Source organism: Lynx rufus, unplaced genomic scaffold (assembly GCF_022079265.1).
Source record: "Lynx rufus isolate CCGP_SWC_20201006 ecotype Redwood Valley unplaced genomic scaffold, mLynRuf1.p SCAF_13, whole genome shotgun sequence".
NCBI lineage: Eukaryota > Metazoa > Chordata > Mammalia > Carnivora > Felidae > Lynx > Lynx rufus.
The window spans coordinates 33,511,336-33,536,036 of NW_025814827.1; the positions used below are offsets into that span (position 1 = coordinate 33,511,336).

Consider the following 24,701-nt stretch of genomic DNA (forward strand, 5'->3'; position numbering starts at 1 on the left):
GCTCCATTCTGCCCCATTGTATGCCATATCTCATAGGTCTGCCTCTCCCACTTGTTATTGTAATACAAAAATATGATGCTGTGACTTACATCGTAGTGGCTGAGACAAAACCTTTGGATATCTTTTCGTTCTTAAATAAAAACTCAGCAGTTCAGTAGGCTTTAGTTGACTTGCTCGCTATTGGGTTTAACTTTGTCCTTTGATATTCCAGGTGTTAATGAAGAAAGCTGTTTCTCCTTCCTTCGCTTTATTGATGTATCGCCAGCAGAAATGGCAAACCTTATGCTTCAGGGACTTTTGGCCAGGTGAGAAGTTTGCTTAATTTGATGACAGAGCAGTTGGGGATAAATAGGGAGAGAGGTTGGACTGTGAAATTAAACATTTAATATTATATCATCTTAACGAGCCTTTTTTTTTTTCTTGTTAAGGGTAAAAATTGTTATAAGGGAGTTCTAATTTTCTTTGGTCATTTAATAATTGCATGATACTTCATAATGTACCTTATATAAAAATTATTTAGGCTTCCCCCTCCCCCAAATGCTACCAGAAGGTCTTTAAGTCGTCTTAATTTCTAGTTAGTTTAGTATGTTGTATTTGCTTCCACAGGGCAAATAATGGCCATTGGGTCCTTTAGTTAGTAGTGATTGCAGCATAGCCTACCTTAAGTCTTCTGGGAAATTTAGTTCTATGTTTTTTTTCTCTGGAATAATGGCTTTCACTTAATGTTATTATTTTGTATTTACATAATAAATAGTGACCTTGTTAGAAAAGGCTATTTCTCTGATATGAGGATGTTTTTATAATAGAATTTTTGTGATAAATATTCTTTAAACGAGGAGCTTTACGGAGGATTTTAGTTTTCATAGTAGCAAACCAAGTCATGCCAAAGATAGAATTTATGGAAGAAGAGTACGAAACAGCTTTATCTGAAAGAAGGAAAGAACTGTTTGTAAATGTTCAAGATTTACAAAAGAGACATGTGAATGAAAGACAAGGTTCCTCGCTGCTATGAACTACCCTCAAACCTCCATGGAGCACTGAATAAGCATGTCTGCTGTGGTTTGTTTCAGATGGTTAGCTCTTTTCCTGTCTCTGAAAGCCTCCTACAGGCTCCATCAGCTGCGCTCCTGGGGAGAGCCAGAAGGGGAAAGCCAGCAGAGATATCTGAGAAACAAGGATTTCCTTCTTGGGGTTAATTTTCCACTCTCCTTTCCCAACCTTTGCAGCTGCCCTTTGTTAAAGGTAAGCAATTATTTCACCATCACTTATCCATGTTAGTACTCCCCTTTCCTTTGCATCACTAAAAGTAATAATAAAGTAAGTGAGGGCCTGATGAACCCAGAATTTCCAGAGGAAGCAGTGTACTGAGTTATAATTTAATATATTGATGGTGTGTGTGTGTGTATCATGTGTCTATGCGTATGTGTATATTTAATGTGTATTTTGTATATAATTTTAATATAAAGCGCACAGATATTAAATATACAACTCTTTAAATTTATTCATGTGTATACACTTGTGTAACTACTAAATTATACCTAGATTAAGGTATAGAACATTTCCAGCACCCAGAAGTCTGCCTCAGACATCTTCCCATTTGATACCTCCAGTTCAGAACAAACCAACTATTCTTTCATCATAGGTTATTTTTACCTGTGTTCTTGACCTTAATGTAAATGGAATTACCCAGTATGTGCACTTTTATGTCTAGCTGCTTTCCCTTAATATTGTGTGATTCATCCATGTTGTATTATAGCATTTTTTTTTAATACCATGAAGCATTCTATTGTCTGAATAGACCACAATTTATTAACCTGTACTACTGTTGGTGGATATTTAGGTTGCTTCCATTTTGGGGTTATTGTAAATAAAAGTGCAATGCATATTCTTGTACATGTCTTTTGATAAATGTAAGCACTCATTTCTTTGGGGTTTATATCCAGGAATGAGATTGCTATATCACCAGGTATATGTAGGTTTAGATTTAGTAGCCACTGCCAAACAGCAAAATGGTTTTAGAAATTTTTCAAAATGGTTTTAGGAATTTATACTCCCACAAGCAATGTGAGAAGTGTGCTACTGTTCATCATCCTTGCCTGTACCTGATATTGTCAGTCCATTTTGTTCAATTTGCAGTGTGATCTTGTGATTTTAAGTTCTATTTCCATGAAAAATAATGATGTTGAATACCTTTTCATATAATTGTTTTGGCCATTGTAGAATAGGTAAGGGAGAAAGTGACAGAACATAAGGGTATACATGTAGGTCCATATCATAAGGGACACCATCAGTTACTGCAAGGATTTGGATTTTATTTTGAATGAAATGGGTAACACTGGAGAATTTTAAGAAGAGATTTATATATTTATATGTTACAGTCCTTCAACAGAATTAAAAGTTTAGAAGGCATGGCATTATCCTTGTGTCCTCTAGAAAGTTTAATGGGTCATTAGTCTTATAGTTAATTGCTATTGAATGCCCGATATTCTTTGGTTGAATATGGTATTTGCCCCCTGTACACTGAAGAACCCATATGATCTCTGTTTCCCTCTGTTTCTCAAGCATTGTTCCATGTGCTTTTTTGGACTCTGGAGATAAGACTGGTAATGTAAAACAGACAGTAGAATTAGATTCCGGTCCTACTGGAATAATGTAGTCAGTGGTGGCAGGGTGACTTCTATTAGTGAGATACTGTCTGATAAAGAGTTGCTTAACTTCCTATTGACTGATTTCACCTACGTTTGGTAGTTTTTTATTACTCTAGTTATAAATAGTTGCTAGTTTTATTTTTGGTACAGAAAGCACCATTTTCCCATTTTCTTAAGAGTTTATTATGTATTCTTACGTAGATACTTGCATCTTACTTAACACTCACATATGCCTTCCCATATGTGTATTCAAACACACCATAGTGTGTTCAGTGCATGTGTTCATTGAGGTCCTTGTATCAATTAATTTCCTGAGGGGCACCTAGGTCAGTTAAGCATTGAACTCTTGATTTTTGTTCAGGTCATGATCTCACAGTTTGTGAGTTCAAGCTCTGTGTCAGGCTCTGTGCTAAGAGTGTGGAGCCTGCCCACGTGCTTTCTCTCTCAAAATAAATAAACTTAAAAACAAAATGTATATTCTGAGAAATTCAGATGTGGGCAGTATGCCTTATGGGAAATTGGTAGTGAAATCTTTAAGTTTATCTAATTGAAGTTAGATTTGCTTTCATTTCCTCTTTAATTTCATGTTGTAAATGGATACTTGCTGCCATAGTGGCTTACTATGTATACTAACTTGCTGAACCCCAGTAGGTTGCAGGTAGCTGAAAGCTAATTCTTTATGTGTAGAAACACCGTTCTGCTTTCGGTCTCATCATCCTTATCTCCAACACGTATATATTGATATATCAACCAGGCAGTCTGTTTTGCCAGAGTTTGTTGATCTATTCTAAGAAATTGCTGCTTTCAACTAAGCAGAATTATCTTTACGTGGTATCTAGCCTTAAAGGTTAACATAACTTCTGAATTAAGAATTGTTTTGTTGAGACTCCATATGTAACAATTAATAAAAATATAATAAAGCTGATTATATCTGTGGCCTTTGAAGTGTGACCACAACTCAGTATTTTTTCTTAATATTTTATATCACCACCTGATAAGCATATAGATATACAAAATATTACATACACATACATACTCTTTGTAACGGTATTCACAAAACAATACTTAGCCTTCATGTACAATGTACTGATTTTTTTCTCGTTTTTTTTTTTTTTTTTTAACATTAGTTAAACCTACTAAAAAATGACATCATGACTCTCACTGCTCACAATTTGAAAACTACAGCATTACACGGCTCCATAATATTAGAATAGCCAGAGGACTAAGTAAAGAGAGTCACCATGTAGAAGATTCTGGATCATTCTTTTTAATAGTAAGAAAAGAAAGAAACTAACATTTGGAGCTTATGAAGAGTCTCACTTTCTGAATATGGAAGAGAAGACCAGATGTTGCTCAGAAAGCAGTATGCACATTTCACTGTGTAGTTACCCTGACCTGTAGTTAGCAGTCAAGGTCCATCTCTTGGTATATTCTGGTACGTACCTGTTATATCCCTGGTATTCAAAGATTATATAAATAAAGATAAGTAATTTTTTAAAAGTTTTTAAAATTAAAAAATTTTTAGTGTTTATTTTTGAGAGAGAGAGAGGGAGACAGGATCCCAGGCAGGCTCCACACTGTTAGCACAGAGCCCATTGTGGGGCTCGATCCCACGAACCATGAGATCATGACCTGAGGTGAAATCAATAGTCAGATGCTTAACTGACTGAGCCACCTAAGTGCCCCAAAGATAAGTAATTTTGAACGAACCCAGCTGATTCAAACTTGAACAAAGTAGTTCATTATGGGAACTATCCCCCAAGAATGACTTTGTTAGAATGTGTCTATTACTACTACTTTCCTGTTTCTCACACTGGCTTCTGTGAACAGATTTTTTTTTATTCAAGAAGCATTTATCTAGAGAACATTGGTTTTGTCTGTTTTGCAAAGCAGAGTAGAGAAGGAAATTTAGGACGCCTAATCTTTTATTTTTATTTAATTATTTTATGTTTTTAAAAAAAAAATTTTTTTTTAACGTTTATTTATTTTTGAGACAGCATGAACAGGGGAGGGGCAGAGAGAGAGGGAGACACAGAATCTGAAGCAGGCTCCAGGCTCTGAGCTGTCAGCACAGAGCCCAACGCGGGGCTCGAACTCACGGACCGTGAGATCATGACCTGAGCTGAAGTCGGATGCTTAACTAACCGAAGCACCCAGGCGCCCCAATTTTATGTTTATTTTTGAGAGAGAGAGAGAGAGACCGAAAGAGAGAGAGCATGAGTTGGGGAGGGGCAGAGAGAAAGGGAGACACACAATCTGAAGCAGGCTCCAGGCTCTGTGCTGTCAGCGCAGAGTGCACCACGGAGATCAGACTCATGATTTTTGAGATCATGACCCCAGCTGAAGTCAGATGCTCAACCTACTGAGCCTCCCAGGGACCCTGGATGCCTAATCCTTTAGAACAGATGTCCAAAATTCATAAGTTAAGAATATAAAAGTTAAAACTTAAGATGCATAATATTTTAGCATACATACACACACCTACATACACTTTGAGGGGCGCATGGATGGCTTAGTTAAGCGTCTGACTCTTGATTTTTAGCTCAGGTCGTGATGTCATGGTTCATGGGATTGAGTCCTGCGTTTGGCTCTGCAGTGACACCATGGCACCTGCTTAGGATTCCCGCCCCCCCCCCCCCCCCCCCCGCCATCTCTGCCTCTCCCTCGCTCATGCACATGCTGTCTCTCTCTCAAAATAAATAAACTTTAGGGAAAAAAAATACTTTGAAATTTCATAGTCTACTCTGATCCTGGCAGTTTTCCATTAAAAAAAAAAAAGATTGACAAAAATGAGTCTCTTTTCAAAAGATAGCTCATCAAATATTGGATAACAGCATTGAGGTTTAAATGTAATGATTATCTATTGTGCTGATGTTTGAATTTATCAATTGATTTTTAAATACAAGGTCTTCGGCTCTTTTGTGTGGGATAAATACATCATATGTGCTTTGTGCCTTTCATTCATGATATGACTTGTTTGCTGTTCTTGAGGTTTAAAAAAATACTTCTGGCACGATGGATATAATTTACAAATCTTGTGGAAGATGACTTTATTTAAATAGGGATCTTACTATGGAATCTCAGAATTTTTTATTTTCACAGAAAATAGACTTATAACTGTGTTTACTATTTTTGGTAAATGTCCTAATAGTATAACGTGAGAGGTATTTGCTATAATTCAGATGGTGAATTACAAACTTAGGAAGGGCAAGAAAAGTTTTGAAAGACTGACATAAATGTGGAGTCCATCTTTAAAAGTCGGAGTGGGAGGAAGAAAATTTGGGAGTGACACGCAGTACCCTAACAAAGTTATTAGGGAAGTTAAATTTTTTTTCTAACAAAATTAGTGACTCTTGAACTCAACAATTCTAAGGAAAGCTAACTTGATTCTGAAAAGAGCATTTGCTTTGCTTTAGTAGATAACAAGCCAAATGGATTAGAGAGACAGAAGTAATAGGTGTTGTATGTATATTAAACTTTTTATGTCTTTTTTGTTGCCTTGGCTGTCCTTCTAGAGATATTAACATGCATATGGGGAAGTGCATAAATCTTAAGTGTACATACAGCTGGATTACTTCACAAAATACTATTGGAACTCTACTCCAGAAGTCCCTTGTGCCTACTTCCTTCCATTCACTCTTCCTCTCCACTGCCTTGACCTCCCCACAAGAGTCACTGTAGGGAAATATTTGGTTGTTATAACTCCTTTTGTGAATATTACTGTATGCAACTTTTAGTGAAAATTCATATGTATTTTGTGGGATATATATCTAGTAGTCAAATTGCTAAATCATGGAGTATGCATATGGTCATCTTTAATAGATAATGTCGAACAATTTTCTAAAACAATTGCACCAATGTTTTCGTTCTCATTAACGTTATATGAGAGTTTCTAGTTGCTCCATATCCTTGCCAAAATGTATTAGTTATTGTTTGTTCATTTTAGCCCTTCTTTGTGGTGGTATTTCATTGTGGCTTTAAATTACATTTTTCTTATGAATAATGATGTTGAATATTTTTTCTACTGCTTATTGGCCATTTGGATAACCTCGTTTATGAAATTCTTATTCAAGACATTGCTTATTTTTCTATTAGGGTATCTGTATTTTCTTAGTGACTTGTAGTTCTTTATGTATTGCAGATTTCTTCTCCCCTGCAGCTAACTTTTGCAAACTCAACAGTGTCTTTTGTTAAATAGTTAGCATTTTTGTGTCGTGTTGAAGAAATCTTTGCCTATACAAAGGTCATGAAGATAATCCTGTGTGTTTTTTTTCAAAAGTTTTTTTGATGTACCTTTCACATTCAAATGTACAAGGAATTTTGGTAGTTTTTTAGTCTGGTAAAGGTTATCTTTTTTTTTTTTTTTTTTTTTTTTTTTTTTTTTTTTTTTTACATATAGATATCCATATTCATTTGACCCAACTCTATTTTTTGAAAAGACCATCCTTATTGCACTCAGCATCGTTTTTGCCAAATCAGTGGCTGTATCTATATGGGTCATTGTTCCATTAGTCCATTTGTCTATCCTTGAACCAGTACCACTCTTTTTTTTTTTTTTTTTAATTTATTTACTTTTGAGAGAAACAGAGACAGCTTGAGTAGGGGAGGGGCAGAAAGAGAGAGAAAGAATCCCAAGCAGGCTCCATGCTGTCAGCACAGAGTCTGATGTGGGACTCGAACTCACAAAACCATGAGATCATGACCTGAGCCAAAATCAAGAGTCAGACGCTTAACGAACTGAACCACCCAGGTGCCCCAAACCAGTACCACTCTTTCTTAACCTATAGCTTCATAATAAGTCTTAATAACTGGTAGCACAGATCCTCTAGCTTCGTTTTTCTTCAGTATTGGCTTTGGCTGATCTTGGCTCTTTGCATTTTTATGTAAATGTTATCTTTTTATTATTATTTCTTTACATTGTTATGTAAATTTTAGAATCAGCTCATAAACCTTATTTTTTTGTTTAATCTTTATTTTGAGAGAGAGAGAGAGAACATGAGCAGGGGAGGGGCAGAGTGAGAGGGACAGAGAGAATTCCAAGCAGGCTTTGTGCTGTCAGCTCAAGGCCGTCGCGACCACAAGATCACAGCCTGAGCTGAAATCAAGTCAGTTGCTCAACCGACTGAGCCACCCAGGTGCCCCTAGAATCAGCTCATAAATCTTATTTTAAACTCTTTAGCATTGTAGATACACAGGCCACTGTTCTCCAAATGTTTTTTGATTATGTCCCCCTGTTAATTAAACAGACTTAACGCATTTTGCCAATACCTATATGTTATTTAAAATGTTATACATGTACTAACATGTTACTGTTACTTTCATTGTGAATTTTACATTTGAAGTTTTTTTGGAGACTATTTGGACAGAGAAGCCTAATTGAGTAAGGAATGGTGATGGAGGGGAAGACCCAGTATTTCCTTGAGGAAATACTCCCTTTTCTTCACAAACCCTTCTCTCTTTCTCTTCATGCTATTTTTAATTGTAGGATACCACGAGCCAATTGGATTGAGTGAAAAGTGTGCATTGATTTGTGTCAGAAGAACTTACTGATTGAATGAATCTCTAGTGGTAGAATGTGATCTTGGCTTAATGGTTAATGCTCCTTTTTTCTGCTGATTCAGGCTACCTTCAGAGTAGTCTCCTCTCAGTGTTAGTCTACACCCGCAGAGATTGCATGTAATCAGTGTTGTTTACCACCCTGTTAGCAATATCTGCTGTGAGCAAGGTGTGTTAACAGGTTAAAACCTGTTTTCGGGTTTGAAAAATTATTCAGGTATGTAGTAAAAACACACACAAACTTAAGGACTTTAAAAACACAAATGAGGGGCGCCTGGGTGGCTCAGTCGGTTGAGCGTCCGACTTCAGCTCAGGTCACGATCTCGCGGTTTGTGAGTTCGAGCCCTGAGTCAGGCTCTGGGCTGATGGCTCAGAGCCTGGAGCCTGCGTCTGATTCTGTGTCTCCCTCTCTCTCTGCCCCTCCCCCATTCATGCTCTGTGTCTCTCTGTCTCAAAAATAAATAAACATTAAAAAAAATAAAAATAAAAACAAAACAAATGATTCACTTTAAGAGTGGAAAGAAGACAATTAACTGCCAGATTGATGGTAGATGATTAGTGGTAAAGTTTAGAATGGGAAATCACCTTAGATTGAAATGGACAAAAAGTTGTTATAGAAATTGTATTGTTTTAATTGGATTTTGAGTGATAGGGATCTGGGTGGGAGGAAGAATATTACAAGTTAAAGACTGGAACTAAAATAAAAGACAGTAGTGAGAGAAAGGGCCAGAAAGGTAAATTGTAGGAATCTTTGAATGCCAGTCTATTGGGTTTAGATATTAACCTAGGAGACTCAGCCTTTTCTTGGCTTACTTTCTTGATGCTACAGTTATAGCCTAGGGGAAATTAACTTTTGGTGGCTGCTATCAAGCGATGGGAGGGAGTACTCTGATAGCCAGTTTCAGGAAGGCCACTTAATCACTCAGATCACTAAGCACACCAGTGAGGGATCTCTGTCATTGGTATTTGATGAAAATTAATCTCAGAGTGTGGTGTCAAGAAATACTGGACACAGGAGTCCATGTTAAGGAGAATGTTGAACAAAAGTTGTGAGTATCAAGTACTAAGGACTCAACAGAAATGGTTGTAACTAAGGACTCAGCAGAAATGATTATGAAGCAGGGGTCAAGGGATTCTGATTTATTTCAATATGGAGGAGCATTGTCAGTGAAGGAATCATTTCCAAAACCCAGAGTTCAAGAGAAGATCCAGAGAGAATAATAAATTCTATATTAAATGTAAAGCAAACACACAGGAGTAAGATTAGTAAGTCTTTGTTGTTATGAGTGCAGATCGAACGCAGAAGCCCGTAGGGATGTACAGGGAGAAAGATGCTGGTTAGGAATTGTGAAAAGTAGGTAATGAAGTGTGATAGTCAAAAAGAAGAATAGGAAGGTATTTCAGGAAGGACACTTGGGTTTAAGGCAGAGTTGCATTGTAGGAGAGAGGAGACTCAGATTTGAAGACTAAAATAGAAAAAGGCAGCAAAGAGGGAGATTGAACATGCAAGAGAGACAATTGATGGGGATGCAAAGTAGTTAAGTATCCTTTTTATATGGCAGAAAACTCCAGTGAATACTGTTAGGAGCTCTGTAGTTAATAGGAAGGTACTCTCTACCACAAAGAATATTTTACTCTGAAACTAAGCTTAACATGAAAAAAGAAAGTGTTGTTAAGCAGCAGTTCTATCCTTTTATTTTTCATCATTCCTTTTCCTTGCCCAAGTGAGAATGCAATTTAGCTGTTTGGACATTTTATATAGTAGTCCCTCTTGTGTTTGGGGCCTTGCACTTACAAAGTTAAATGAATGTTTCCTGAATGACTTAGTATTGGTGTGTTGCGTTTGTGTTAGTTTTTCCTTTGGAACTTGGTGTGTATTCTCATCTAAGGGAGTGTCCTCCAGCCTGAAATTAAGTATGATCTTAACTTCAGTACTTAAAATGGAATTTTGTGAAGAGTTATAACATTTCCTTGGAGGTTGAGAAATGTGGTAGGATTGGTAACTTGTTTGATCATCCATTGATTTTATCAGTGGATACATTGTACATCAGTTATTTTCACCCTGCAGTTGTTTTTGATCAGGAGCTTGGGAGCAACTTGGGTTGGTGGTTCTGGCTCAGAAAATCTTAGAAAGTTAAAGTCAAGATGTCAGCTAAGGTTACAGTTATTTGAAAGATTGGCTATAGCCATAGGAGCTACTTCCAAGGTAGCTCACTTACATGCCTAGCAAGTTGGTGTTGGCTGTTGGCTCAAGGCCTCAGTTCCTTTCTGTGTCGACTTTTACATGGGGCTGCTTGAGTATCCACATCCCAGATAAGTGATTTCAGAGAGAGAAAGTGCAAGAAGGAGCCACACTGCCTTTTATGACCTAGTTTTGGGAGTTCTGCAAGGAGAGTAAAGTAGGCTTTACCTTTTGAAGAGAAAGATACCAAAGAATTTGTGGACATATCTTAAAATGACCAGAGCCTCTTACTGCTGGGCTGATGCCTTTATATTACTTTTTTCATGATAAAGTCTGTTTTGGTATTCCCAGTTCTGAGATTTTGGCCTGGGCTATTGATGGGTTCAGACTGTGATGTGACATCACGAAAGTTCTTAAATTGTGTTGCTAAGGATGTTGGTATCGGGCGCCTGGGTGGCTCAGTTTTTTAAACGTCTGACTTTGGCTCACGTCGTGATCTCGCAGTTTGTGAGTTCAAGCCCCGCATTGGGCTCTGTGCTGACGGCTCAGAGCCTGGAGCCTGCTTCAGATTCTGTGTCTCCCTCTCTCTGCCCCTTACCAACTCATGGTCTGTCTGTCTCTCTCTCTCTCTCTCTCCCTCTCTCTCTCTCTCTCTCTCAGTAATAAATAAATGTTAAGAAAATAAAAAAAAAAATGTTGGTATCTCTCCCTGCTCTCTGTATCACTCATCTTGTCTACAGTTTTATTAGCCACAACAAATGTCAGCTGGGGAAGATACTAAATACATAATGGTATCTGGCTTTCATTTTCAGCAGGAATTCATTGCTCAAATGCCCTAAGTCCTTGTAAGCAAAAATTTTTTTTATTGCAAGCTCTGTGTATTCTGTATCTTGCATTTTCATATGATTTGCCAAGTTAGTTCTGATTATGGAACTTTGATTATTTGTAAACATAATGGAAAGATGATATTTTTCCAACTCTTTGTTTTGCCTTCGTTTATGGTACTAGAAAATGGAATAAATAGCTTTGTTTCACTATGCAAAGTAAACACAAATTATGTTTTAAAATGTTGATGGAAGTGGGGTGCCTGGCTGGCTCAGTCAGTGAAGTATGTGATCTTGATCTCGGGGTTTTGAGTTCATGCTGCACATTGAGTGTGGAGATTACTTAAATAAAATATTTAAAAACAACAACAGTAAAGTTTTGATAGGAAACATGCAACTTGAATCCAGATTCCATGTTTAAGATCAATTTTAAAGGTGAATTTTGGGGTGATTCATTTTTTTTTCTTATGTAATCTTTATGCCCACTGTGGGGATCAAACTCATGACCCTGAGATCAAGGGTTGTATGCTGTACCACCTGAGCCAGCCAGGCACCCTTGGGATTATTCTTTTTTTTTTTAATTTTTTTTTCAACGTTTTATTTATTTTTGGGACAGAGAGAGACAGAGCATGAATGGGGAGGGGCAGAGAGAGAGGGAGACACAGAATCGGAAACAGGCTCCAGGCTCTGAGCCATCAGCCCAGAGCCTGACGCGGGGCTCGAACTCACGGACCGCGAGATCGTGACCTGGCTGAAGTCGGACGCTTAACCGACTGCGCCACCCAGGCGCCCCACCTTGGGATTATTCTTAAGTGGACAGACCTGAAGGAAAAGAGGAGGGAAAATGGTAAAATTGGAAACACGTGTCAGAATTCTTTTTCTTGTGCTCTTCAAATAATTTTAAATAAAATTCCTTTGGAGCTACCAAATTAGCTTTGAATTAATTTTCCAACATTCAGCTTTGTCCTCTTAATGCAGAATATTCTTCATTCTCTTTGGTGCCTTCATTTGTTTTATAAAGTGTAGTACTTATTGTTCCAGCAGCCTGTCCTCTGAATATAGCTTCTTGTCACCAGATCCAGGTAAAGGCTTTAGGTAAAGGCTTTGTTCTTATTCCTCTAAGGAGACAGATAATGAGTGTTGACTTAGCTACATGTTGTCATCTTGTTCCTGGTAAGCTACATCAGATCCCATACTACTTAGTCATTTAGCAGTCTAACCCAGTCCTTGCCTCTTTCTTTTCCATCATGGATGTGAATGAATCTACATGGTGAGAAGCTCCCCCCCCCCCCCAGTATGCCTGTAAATCCCTTGTTCTCACTCTGCAGTGAATGTTAAGTTTGAATTCTGTGTTGCAGAGTTCAAGGAAGTACCGTTCTCATAATACTGGCTTTGGGATAATATATAAACATGAAGAAACTAAGAACTAGGCTAAGCACACAGATCAGATGACACTTAGGGGTGTTTTAAACAAAGTTTAGGGCCTTTTAAACTCTAACTTGATGCGAATGCTTGTCTGGTATTTCTTTCTCTTGTGATGCTTGTGCAGCAAAAGTCAGCATGGTTCTCTGTGTTCCACTTGATTTTTTTTTATGCACCACCCTGCTTTACTGGTGAGAATTTTAAGAAGGAATAGTAAGTAATTAGTTCATATTTTTCATAAATTCGTTCTCACACACCTCCCTCCTGTGGGCTCTGGCCAGATCTCTTTTCTTGTACAGTTTTGTAGGGTTTAAAGAGTACAAGTCTCACACATATGAGTCTTTTTCTCTTTTTAATATTGTTTTGCTTAGAAGAATAAGGACATGGCACTTAGTCATCTTTTGGGGGGGGGCAAAATGGATTTTATGCTGTATCCAGTTAAAAGTGATGACTGGCAGAAGTAGAGTACAAGGTATCCCCCGCTTTTCAAAAGCTCAAGCTTATGCCACTTCACTTTTAAGAAAGACCTGCATTCATACCTGTTTCACTTACTAAAAGAAATCGGAAAAGGATTTTTGCTTTTACAAAAAAAGGGCAAACAGCGGAAATAGCGTTCAGCATTTATTTCACATTACAGAGGTGGTATGCACAGGAGCAGAGTGTGTCACTGCCAGTCTCCTTTCCCGGGAATGATACTCAGTATCAAACCTCCATAGCTCTGAACTGTGTCTGTGAGCATCTGTGCTTTATCTCAGTTTATTTTGTGCATCTGTTAGCAAGATGTGTTCTAAGGTATCAGAAAAGCTTAATTAAGAGAGGTTATTTTTTGGGCCTGGGAATGCTCAAAAATTTTTCCATAGAGAGTAATGGTAATTGCTTCTTGACTTTATGCCATTTCAGCTTATGAAAGGTTTCACAGGAAGTCTCTTTCGGATGGCAGGGGAAAACCTGCACCAGTCTTGATTCCATCTCCTATATCAGTTTCAGTGAAACTGTTGTCATGGTAATGGTCTACATAGGCATCATGTGTGTTGGAAGCTTTACATACTCCACAGCTCTGTGAACTAGCTCATCAAACTTAAAGGGCATTTCAGATTTTGCGATTTAAAGTACGTAAAAAAATAAAATATGCAAGAGGATCTAAACATAAAGAATTGTTTTTGAAAAGAGTGGTGTTTAAGTTTTAAACACTGTTCTGTATTAAATGCTTGGAGAGCTTTGACTGCTTATTAAAGAAGAATCCCCCAAACAGGACATTTTCAAAAACTCATCTGCTAAATGTTAATTTGCAGCTACAGTATTTATATCTGTCATTATTTCTTGTATCCTGAAAGCTGCCAGTGCCTCTTGTGGAAAGCCCTGGGAAGCTGTTATATTCACCCTTTTTCTGTACTTTATTTTCTCCCGTTTTGTTTGGTCACTTAAAATATCTGAAAATAGAATCCATGTAGTCTAGCAGTTGATCTATAAACACTACACCCTTTCATTTAAAGTGAGACCTTTTCTCACAGACTCTTAATTATAGAGAACAAACTGATGGTTACCAGCAGGGAGGGAGGCTGGGGGAGGGATGATGGAGATTAAGGAGTTCACTTGTCATAATGAGCTTCCAGTGATTTATGGAATTGTTGAATCACTGTATTGTATCTCTGAATTTAATATAACACTGTATGTTAACTAACTGGAATTAAAATAAAAACTTAAAAAGCAAAGAATAAAGTGAGACCTTTTCCTCTGTATGTTTGATGTATTCTTCAAAAACAAAAGCAGAAAATTAAGTTCTGAGTCATGAGGAGCTAATGTTAACATAAATCTTCCTTTTAACTTTAAACAAGAGGTGGAGAATAAAGTATGGCCCCTTGTTAAATGGGTAAGTCTGTATCTGAGGGAAAAGCATCTTTATGTTTTGTGTGCTACACTGTGGCAAGAAGCGTACAGCTGTGGGGTCTTTCTGCCCTACTTATTTCCACTTGAGACTTTTTCACGGTACCAAAAGACTCTACAAAAGCCTGACTTCTCTGCTATGTTCATACTGTGGTTCTGATAGCAAGACACACACAGCTGCCAGTGCCTACAGGTTAATGAAGACACTCAAGAGCATGAGGAAGAGACAACAGAACAGCAAAACCTGTGACCACATCATAACCAAATCATGTCTCCCATAGTGTGACATTGTTTCTTTTTATTTGTTTTTGGCCAAAACAGACTAAAGAAGAGATGAACCTTCTTTTCTGTCCCTCTTTCACCTACCCGCCCAAGCATCTTATGCAATGATGTTTAAGGTGTCCTTCGTGTTCTTTGTTAAGCATTAAATTTTTTTTGTAGGTGGCAGTGTTTAAGCAGCTGATGTTGTTCTGTGAAGGGAATGTGGGTAATGTGGTTATAAGGACTACCTGTGCTAAGAGAGGATTGATGGAACCAATGTTAAGAGAAAATAACCTGAGTAAAATATACTAGGAGTGGTCAGGTTTCTCTAAAGCTAAGGTTGTGAACGAGCATTTTGAACTAGTTAATTTTTTTTTTAATCTAGAATCAGAAAGCTAAAAATCATCTTACCTTAGTGAATTCCAATGAGAATACCATCTTAACCTAGCTCATATAAGACAAGTAGACATGTTCTAATTTGGGAATGAGCACTCCCAGGAGTAGAATTATCATTAGACTTTTTCCAGAAATATATCACAGATAACATATTGTGTTGAAAGGACTCCCTACAGTGAATGCTGTAACCCTAATAAATAACTACAATGTTGAAGAGAAAATAGTTGAAGGAAATGTTCATTCTTTCATCTTTTACTTTTATATTCTAGGAATGAAGTAAGAAACAGGATTTGTTGAATTTTGCCATTTGAGAATACTTCAAACGAGGGTGACTTTAAGAGATACCTGACATGGGGTGCCAGGTGGCTCAGTCAGTTAAGCATCTGACTTCAGGTCAGGTCATGATCTCACGGTTTGTGAGTTCCAGCCCCACATCAGGCTCTCTGCGGTCAGCTCAGAGCCTGGAACCTGCTTCAGATTCTGTGTCTCCCTCCCTCTGTCTCTCTCTGCCCCTCCCCTGCTCGCTATCTCTCTGTCAAAAATAAACATAGAGAAAGAGAGATCCCTGACACATTGTTTAGTTACTGCTCTGTATTTTTTAAGTTTATTTATTTTTGAGAGCAAGAATGCACACTCATGGGCCAGTGGCGGGGGGGTGGGGGGAGCGGTGGTGGGACACAGAAGGAGAGCGAATACCAGGCAGGCTCCATGCTGTCAGTGCAGAGCCCGACGCAGGGCTCGATCTCATGAACTGTGAGATCATGACCTGTGCCAGAATCAAGAGTCAGATGCTTAACCGACTGAAGCCACCCAGGTGCCTTTAGTTACTGCTCTTTAGAAGTTAGTAAACAATTCAGAAGACTTAAGGTCAGCTACTGCTGCTACCTCAGCCACCTGGGTGGCAGTAGACACCATATCTAGCAACCCTGAACTACTATTGTATTTCGTCGATGTGAACACTAATTACTAGAGTCTTAACCACTTCTCTTCACCCCCTAGGAGGGGCAAGAGGGCTTACCACCAATAATAAAAAATGTGCTTGCAAAAAACAAAATTCAGTACCTTTGTCTATGCATTAGGAATTGGGTTTGTTTTTTGTAAGTGCATGTTCTTAGCTATCCATGTTTCGTATTGGAAGAACAGGGTGATACTCGACCTAATAATCTTTGTAATGATCCTCACCCTAGGCATTCAGAAGATAATGGACATAAATATGTAGCAAAGTGGATGAACTTAAAAGATGCTAGCCAACATAAAGCTGAGAACACAGATACTGTTGAAAAACTATCAGAAGGTTAAAATTCTTTTCCGGGTAATGACAGAAACATGAACATCTAGAGAAAAATATCAAATACATCAAAACTGTGTAGGCCCATTGTTATAATAAAGTATTGTAAAGGCTTCCATACATTGTGGTTAGAAACCACTGGAGATGTCCCAGCTGTACTGAAAACAGTTAAAGCCATTCAGTTTGTTCAGACCATTATTCTGAAAGTGCTGATTGGTTCATGGAAGCAGATTATGATACACATATCCTGCTAGACAACTTGAGATGACTTCCCTCATACTGATCCTGAAGAGCGCATTTATTTTGAGAAAAATTATGAACAAACGTAACTGAGGAAAGAAACCTTGAAGAGATTTGGTTTTGAAAGCTTTTAGTACTGAAATTATAACTATTATTCTTCTGTAGAGGGTCCTAGTTACTGTTCATCATGCAGTTTGTTTTCTTGACCTTGTAACAGTGTATAAATTTGACGACTTTGTGTATGTATTATCTTCATCTATATGGTTATTTAGGTTACCAACCTGCCTTATCTGAGAAAACTATAAAGAAAAAAAGTGAAGTCATCAAGAATGAAGATCCAAAGATAAAATGTCTAACATTGCACTGAAGATTTGCACCTGCAATAAAGAACACTGAATCCCACTGACACATTCTTTTATGTGAATGTACCAGACTTTTAAAAAGTCTTTCACAGGAATGGCTGTAAACTGAAACTTTAACATGAGCTTTTAGTCTGATTAAAGTGTATTGATATAGTAATATATATGAAGAATTTATATTTTTAAAATGATGATCTGGTAAAGGTAGTAAAAAATTATTTCCTTTTCCTGAGCACTTGTATTGGTGTCACCAAATAAAACAGCTCACCTTGCTGGAACTATAATTGACCCTTGAACAGTACGGGTTACAGTTGCTGATCCCCTGCAGTCAAAAATATGCATATAACTTTGGGCTCCCCCAAAACTTAACCACTGATAGCCTGCTGTTGACAGGAAGCCTTACCAATAACACATAATTTGTATGTAATATATGTTATATACCATATCGTTAAAATAAAGTAAGCTAGAGAAAAGAATGTTAAAATCATAAGGAAGGGTCACCTGGGTGACCCAGTCAGTTAAGCAACCGACTCATTGTCAACTCAGGTCATGATCTCAAGGTTCGGGAGATAGATCCCCATATCATTCTCCATGCTGACAGCACAGAGCCTGCTTGGGATTCTCTCTCTCTGCTCCTCCCCCACTTGCTTCTCTCTTTCTCTCTCTCTCTCTCTCTCTCTCTCTCTCTTTCTCTCAAAATAAACTTAAAAAAATTGTAGGAAGGAGAAAATACATTTACAGTACTGTTCTGTTACTGCTGAAAAAAAAATCCATGTATAAGTGGACATACACAGTTCAAACCCATGTTGTTCAAGGGTCAGCTGTACACTCCATTGTTAGTATACACACATGATGCTAAGCAGATGTACCTTAAAATTTTGGGAAGAAACGTTGGTCATCGTGTGTTTTTTTTTAATAATTTTTTTTTTTTAATGTCTGTTTTTGAGAGAACATGAGCTGGGGAGGGACAGAGAGAAAGAGAGAAACAGAGGATCCGCAGTAGGCTCTGTGCTGAGAACGAAGAGCCTGATGTGGGGCTGGGACTCATGAACTGTGAGATCATGACCTGACCTGAAGTCGGACACTTAACTGCCTGAGCCACCCACACGCCCTGGTCATCATGTTTAACTTAAGACATGAGTTTGCATCCATGGTGTAACAAATGAACCAGACTTCCCCCTACATATGCATTGTGTCATCTAATGAACGTTATGTTCTTAACTATTTTATAATTGTATCTTTCCCAGGAAAAGGTAGAATCAGAAGTGCCACTTGCTTATGGTATATTAATAAAGCCATGTTTTAAAATTAGCATGGACTCTGACTATATTATACATTTGGTTCTAAATACTGGTTGTTTATTAGGATTCATAATGTTTACTAGAAGAATGTCTTTTAAGTCAGATGTTTAATATGTGACATTTTTTTCCGTTTTGCTTACATTAAACATAATTTGCATTTTTGTTTTGTAGTCTCTGGTTTTCAGCAGCCACTGCAAAGCAGTAAGTGGCTACTCAGACCAGGTCATCCATCAGCGGAGATCAGCTACCTCCTCACTTCGTTGCTGCCTGCTCACTGAACTGCCATCTTTTTTGTGTGTGGCCAGTCCACGAGTAAGTGCCACAAGAGGGAAGAAACAAAATAGATGATACTTGAAGAAATAAACCAACTTTTAAGAGATCCATTTCTTAAACACAAGTGTTTAAGCTGTTTGGACCTTGAGAAACATTAATCCTCAGTATTTAGAAAGCATACATGGTCCTGGCTTTGCGAAGGCAACACTCCTCCCTTTAAATTTTGTTGGTTAGAGAACTATTGTATGGTAAATAGGAATGGCTTCTTTGCCTGACCAAGTCTCTCCTGTGTAGTTCCTCTCATTTAGTCAGGAAGGAGCTCTGAACTATCATGGGAGCAAGCCATCTGTCACGTAGGTTATCACCAAACAGCAGGGTCAAGGACAGTGGAATATTTGATAAGGAGAGGGAGCTGTTTGTTACCTGCATTGAGGTTTTTGACGGTTTTTCAAGGGAGGGGGCTACATTGGGAGGGAGATTTGATCTGGCCTTATCGCTTCAGTGCAGTCTCCAAATAACAAAAGGAAACCTAACACTCCAGCATCAAGAAACTTCTTCATCTGGTGTCCTCTCACTTTCCTTAGCAGCCCTGCTGAGACTGGTTCACAAGTATGTTCGCCCTAAAAAGTAACTGTTGTGCTGTGTTCACCATTCAGCAGTCCTAGTCTTATTTGCAGATTGGGAGCAGTGTCTGTTATGGTTTCAACATTGAGCAACTGTTAGATGCCTCTTAATACCCCATTTATCAAAACTGGGCACTCTGGTGATATCTGACAGCATCACTGCAAAGGCTCCTCTTGGCCCAGTGCAGTGTTTTACTCTGCTTACCTCTTGTGCTCTTTCTTGTCCTTACTATTTTTTTTTAATTTTTTTTTTAACTTTTTTTATTTATTTTTGAGACAGGGAGAGACAGAGCATGAACAGGGGAGGGTCAGAGAAAGTGAGACACAGAATCTGAAACAGGCTCCAGGCTCTGAGCTGTCAGCACAGAGCCCGACGCAGGGCTCAAACTCACGGACCGCGAGATAATGACCTGAGCCGAAGTCAGCCGCTTAACCGACTGAGCCACCCAGGCGCCCCTTTCTTGTCCTTATTGATCAGAGCCAGACAGAAGCTCTCTTACAACACCAGAAGAAGTATATGAAGGGAGAGGGACAGAGTAGAGATGCACTAGACTCTGGTTAGAGCAGAGGACAAGTATCTGTCTTCCTGGCTCATTTCCTTTTGCTCTGGGGCATCTTCCAGTTAGCACGAAGACTCTTTAAGAGGCTGACATTCATTCATTCTTTCTTTATTTCCTCCTTTCTTTTTTTCTTTCTTTCTTTCTTTCTTTCTTTCTTTCTTTCTTTCTTTCTTTCTTTCTTTTTCTTTCTTTCTCTCAGAGCACGAGTGCAGGGGAGGGGCAGAGAGGGGCCTCCAAAGCGGGACGGGCAGCGAGCCCCGCTGTGGGGCTCAGACTCTTGAATGATGAAATCCTCGCCTGAGTCGAAGTCCGACTCTCGACTGACTGAGCCACCCAGGTGCACCAAGAGGCTGACATTTCTTACCCTTCTGTGTTTTCTCTTGTTTTCTGCACTCATCCTAGAAGGCCTACTGGTTTCACAGTTCTCTTTAAAGAAGGTGGGGCCTTTTGAATCTTCCTTAGTGATATTTTTCTGTCAGTATTTACATCTGCTTGCATCCTTTATTAAGTTATCAAAGGTCAGAATCTGGCAGAGGGTCCCAAGAAAGTTGATGAGTGGAAACAAGATGGTAGTACTGAGTCACACTGACTCCTGCCTGCCTTAACTTCTTCCTACTGATCCTGTACTACATGAACTTGATTCCTAGGCCACCGTTAACTTTGATTTATATTGGCTATCTAAATAGAAAATATTTAGATTTTATATGTATCCAGTTCTTCAAAGCATTTTTGGTCTTTGAAGCTTAAGTTGATGTAGGGAAATTCACTTTTTCTACAAAACATCCAAGGTCTGGTGTTTCTATAGAAAGCAGTCTTTAGACTTCATAGTTCTGTAGTTCGTTGCCTTCTCACTCTCCCAATCTGATGTATATACTTAGAGACCTAATAAGAGGAAGTCTGGATTTCTGAGAGGGATCTCTAGACATTTTCACTTCTCATATCCCCAATGTTTTATAGAGCCAATTAAAAAGTGAAATGCCTTGGACCATCATTGCATTTACAGGCATGAAGATCCCTCATTTGTTCCACTCAGAGCTGTATAGCTAACTACTCTGAAGAACAACTCCACTCTCCCAACATACTCAAACACGCATACTCAAACTGTACTACTAGAGACTTGTTTTCTGAGGAGCCCAAAATCTAAACTATCATGCCAGATGCTGCTTTTTCCCTAAAGAACAATAAATAATGAGTAGCTTAGAGAAGACCATAGTAGCATAAAGGTGTGGTGGCTGGCAGGGAACAGAAGGAAACTTTTTTTTTTTATCATTTGGCTGAAGGGCTCCTCCCCAGCACCCTCCTTTCTTGCTCAGCGCCTTTATCTATAATTGTGTGTAGAGTTTCTTCATAAAGTATGTGCTGAACTTGAAATGAGAATAAGTAACACCATGGTTATGAGGACAGGAAAAAGAGTTTTAAATATGTCTGAATATTTTATAAAGTCATACACAAGCTTTTACCTTGATCAGGCCTAGAGTGAATAATCATGTGATTCCTTAATTATCTTATATTGATTTTTAACCCATCTGGGGTAGGGACAGACTGATTTCCTTTGAAGTCTTAACCTTGGCCTTGAGCTTAAACAAATTAATGTCCTTGGCATGTGCTGTGGAAACTTTAGGGTCGGTTCAGGAAGAACTGTGCCATTAAGGAAGGAATTATAGGATTTCTTTTCTCATTAGCTAAGGAAATAATTCTGCAACGTTAATAAACTAAGACCCTGGAAATCCATCTTACCAAAAAAAAAAAACTGAAGCGCTTGGAGTGGTCACGCTTCTTAGAGCTAGAGCAGGAATATACATGTCATCAGGAAGGACGCGCTAAATGCTTGAGGAGACAGCTCTTGAAGATCCTATAGTTTAGGAAGTTAATGAAGCAAGAAACAGAGGTTAGCTCATGTGAGACTAAAGGGAGTATGCATTTCCATTTGTGGGGAGTTAAGAATGGTATGTCATGCTTCATCTCCCCCTGTTTCTGAACAGTCAGGAAGGCCACTGGGGTTAGCAGAATGGGTGGAGGCTGTCTAGGATAGAGCTGACTAGGGAAGCACAATTTAATTAGAAGTGGACTTGTTTGACTCTTTTTGTGCCTCATGAGTTCACTGCTTACGTACTTACAACATGACATTCTGTGATTCTGCATATATCTTGATCCAGGGCTCCTGCCAAAGAAGCTTATTAAAACATTAAAAAATATTTCACTAAGAACTGGGCCCCGCAAACCTCCTAGTTTTCAATCCTGGACTTGGAAGGATATCAGCAAAATGAAATTGGAAAATAGGTGAAAGTTTATAACTGGAAAAAGTTGTTTTGGTTTTAAACTATAAGAGTGCTGGGTCACCTGAGTAGCTCAGGCAGTTAAGCATTTGACTTCGACTCAGGTGGTGATCTCACGGTCCGTAGGTTCGAGCCCCACATTGGGCTTTGCACCCACAGTGCAGAGCCTGCTTAGGACTCTGTCTCCCTCTCTCTCTGACTCTCACCTGCTTATTCATATTCTCTCTTTCTCTCAAAAATAAACATTAAAAAAATAATAAACTATAAGAGTGCCAAGGAGTGAGTTCTAGACAGGAAAAACATTCTCCCTGTGTCCTGTTCTCCCCCTATTCCTTCATGCTGAGTTTCTGGCTTTTGAGTTTTCATCTGGAGCATTTGGGCCTGACGTCTTATATATAGTTCCAGTATAAGTCCTGCTTTTCTATAAAATAAACAATAATGACAAAAACAAAAACAGTTATATTTGAGCATAAAATTGGGACTATGAGTCTCTCATTAGAAAAGACTATGCTCTACTCATCCAAGAGTGTATATAGTATAGAGAATTGGTCATACTTCTGTAGTTCAACCACTGCTGCTTGTACCATTGTTATGAAAGTACAGCTACTACTGATTGTGAGGTTCTGAGACTCATACCCTAGATGGTAGATACCTGCTCTGGTCCAGGATCTGCTGAGCTGCAGCCAGGACAGACTATCGTGGGAGAGATCCAATTTTTATCCACCTGCGTTTTACTCTTTATTTACCTGTGCTCAGCTTTAGGTGGGAAAAAGGAATAACTTGAACGCAAAAATACCCCTTTTTGAGTGGGCAGAGGTAGTATGAGATTACCAAAACCTGCTCCTAGTACTGTGTGTGAAAGTGATTTATGTGTGAGCTTATCTGGGTTTTGGAGCAGTAGGGGCCCTGCTTGCTCTGACCTTCCCTGTAGTTTGATATGTGGACTGTAGATGGCACTGCTTGCTAGCAAACTCAGTTCAGCTTCATCTGTAAGCCAGAGTAGAGCACTCTTGTGGCTATTAGTAAATGATGCGCTTTCTCATGTTTATGGTATTCTGTAGTCTTCAGCAGAGGCATCTGCAGCCTCATAGTCAGCTAGCTGACTGTTAATGTAAACCAAGGCAGTATATGTTTTTTGTTTTTTTTGATGTTTATTTTTTTAGAGACCTAGAGTATGAGCAGGGGAGGGGCAGAGAGAGAGGGAGTCACAGAACCTGAAGCAGGCTCTAGGCTCTAAGCTGTCAACACAGAGCCCGACATGAGGCTCAAACCCATGAACCATGAGATCATGACCTGAGCCGAAGTTGGACACTTAACTGACTGAGCCACCCAGGCACCCTGGCAGTAGTTCTTAAGGCTTAGCCTGAGGTTCTGTAGTGCTCGTTAGAAACCTCGAGCTTTTGGCTTTTTCCTTAGGTCTTCTGGATTAATATCTTCGCTTTAGATAAACTCCCAAGAAGGTTCTTAGGCATACAAAAACTTGACAACCATTCCATTGCCCTAAAGATTGATGGGCGTGAAAATAGAAAAGTTAATAGTAACATATATTTTCCTAAATGTCTAACTTCTTGGAAATAATAGCAACAATGAAAGTAGCTACCTAGGTACAACCAGTGTTTTATGTTCTGGTCTCTCCTATACCTCTGCCCTTGCTTCTTATACCCAGTTTTCCCTCATCTTTTGGTCTAGTTCCAGGGTTTTTCTGAGCAATTTACTGCATATAATGGGGCTTTAGCATTATTTTCAACCTGAACTTGCAGATAATCAGAGCCTCCAAATTTTAACAGACGGTAACTTGGGCTCCTAATCGGATGATTTCACAGCTATCTGAATACACAGATGCTTATTAGCAGTGGGAATAGACCCAGATCGCTAAAGGATTATTAAAAAGCTTGTTTCTAAATTAACAGGAGCCTTCTATTCCATTGGGGGGCAGCATTTCAGTGTGGTTGCACCTTGTGGTGTGATAAGATTTTGTGCCTAGCCTCTGTCCTAGCCAAGAAATGAATCCACTACTCTTTGGCAGTTGCTTTCTCCACCTGCCTCTACCGTGTCCCAACTTATGGCCTAAAAGAAAGGTTCTTTTATCTTCCATTAGGTTTGTCAATTAACAACCTGGTCAGGGAAGAGAGAAAGAAGTATGGATAAATACAGGAGCTTTGGGGGCGCCTGGGTGGCGCAGTCGGTTAAGCGTCCGACTTCAGCCAGGTCACGATCTCGCGGTCCGTGAGTTCGAGCCCCGCGTCGGGCTCTGGGCTGATGGCTCAGAGCCTGGAGCCTGTTTCCGATTCTGTGTCTCCCTCTCTCTCTGCCCCTCCCCATTCATGCTCTGTCTCTCTCTGTCCCAAAAATAAATAAACGTTAAAGAAAAAAAAAAAATACAGGAGCTTTGCCACAAAAGCATTAAAGATAACTTCATATGCACTGGGCCCATAACTCTTTAGTTCTTTAGTAATGACTGCGGAGCTCCAGCTCCCTTTCTGATCTCACCATTTTGTGGATGGCTAATAGAACTTCACAAACACTATCCAGCAATGAGGGGAGGTGGCAGAGTAATCAGATCTATATATACACCTGTGATAGAACTATTCCTGACTTGGTATCCCAG

General features: G+C 38.9%; 1 protein-coding gene across 3 annotated transcripts in view; it reads left to right on the forward strand.

The window, feature by feature from the left end:
* INO80 (INO80 complex ATPase subunit) overlaps nucleotides 1-24,701 on the forward strand; it is a 137,800-nt gene that overhangs the window by 72,362 nt on the left and 40,737 nt on the right. For all 3 annotated transcript variants that reach the window (XM_047075301.1, XM_047075299.1, XM_047075298.1), the window contains exons 23-25: nucleotides 212-305; nucleotides 1,071-1,242; nucleotides 18,533-18,673. In XM_047075301.1, coding sequence (XP_046931257.1) covers nucleotides 212-305; nucleotides 1,071-1,242; nucleotides 18,533-18,673 — 407 coding nt within the window. The remainder of the gene's footprint in view (nucleotides 1-211; nucleotides 306-1,070; nucleotides 1,243-18,532; nucleotides 18,674-24,701) is intronic.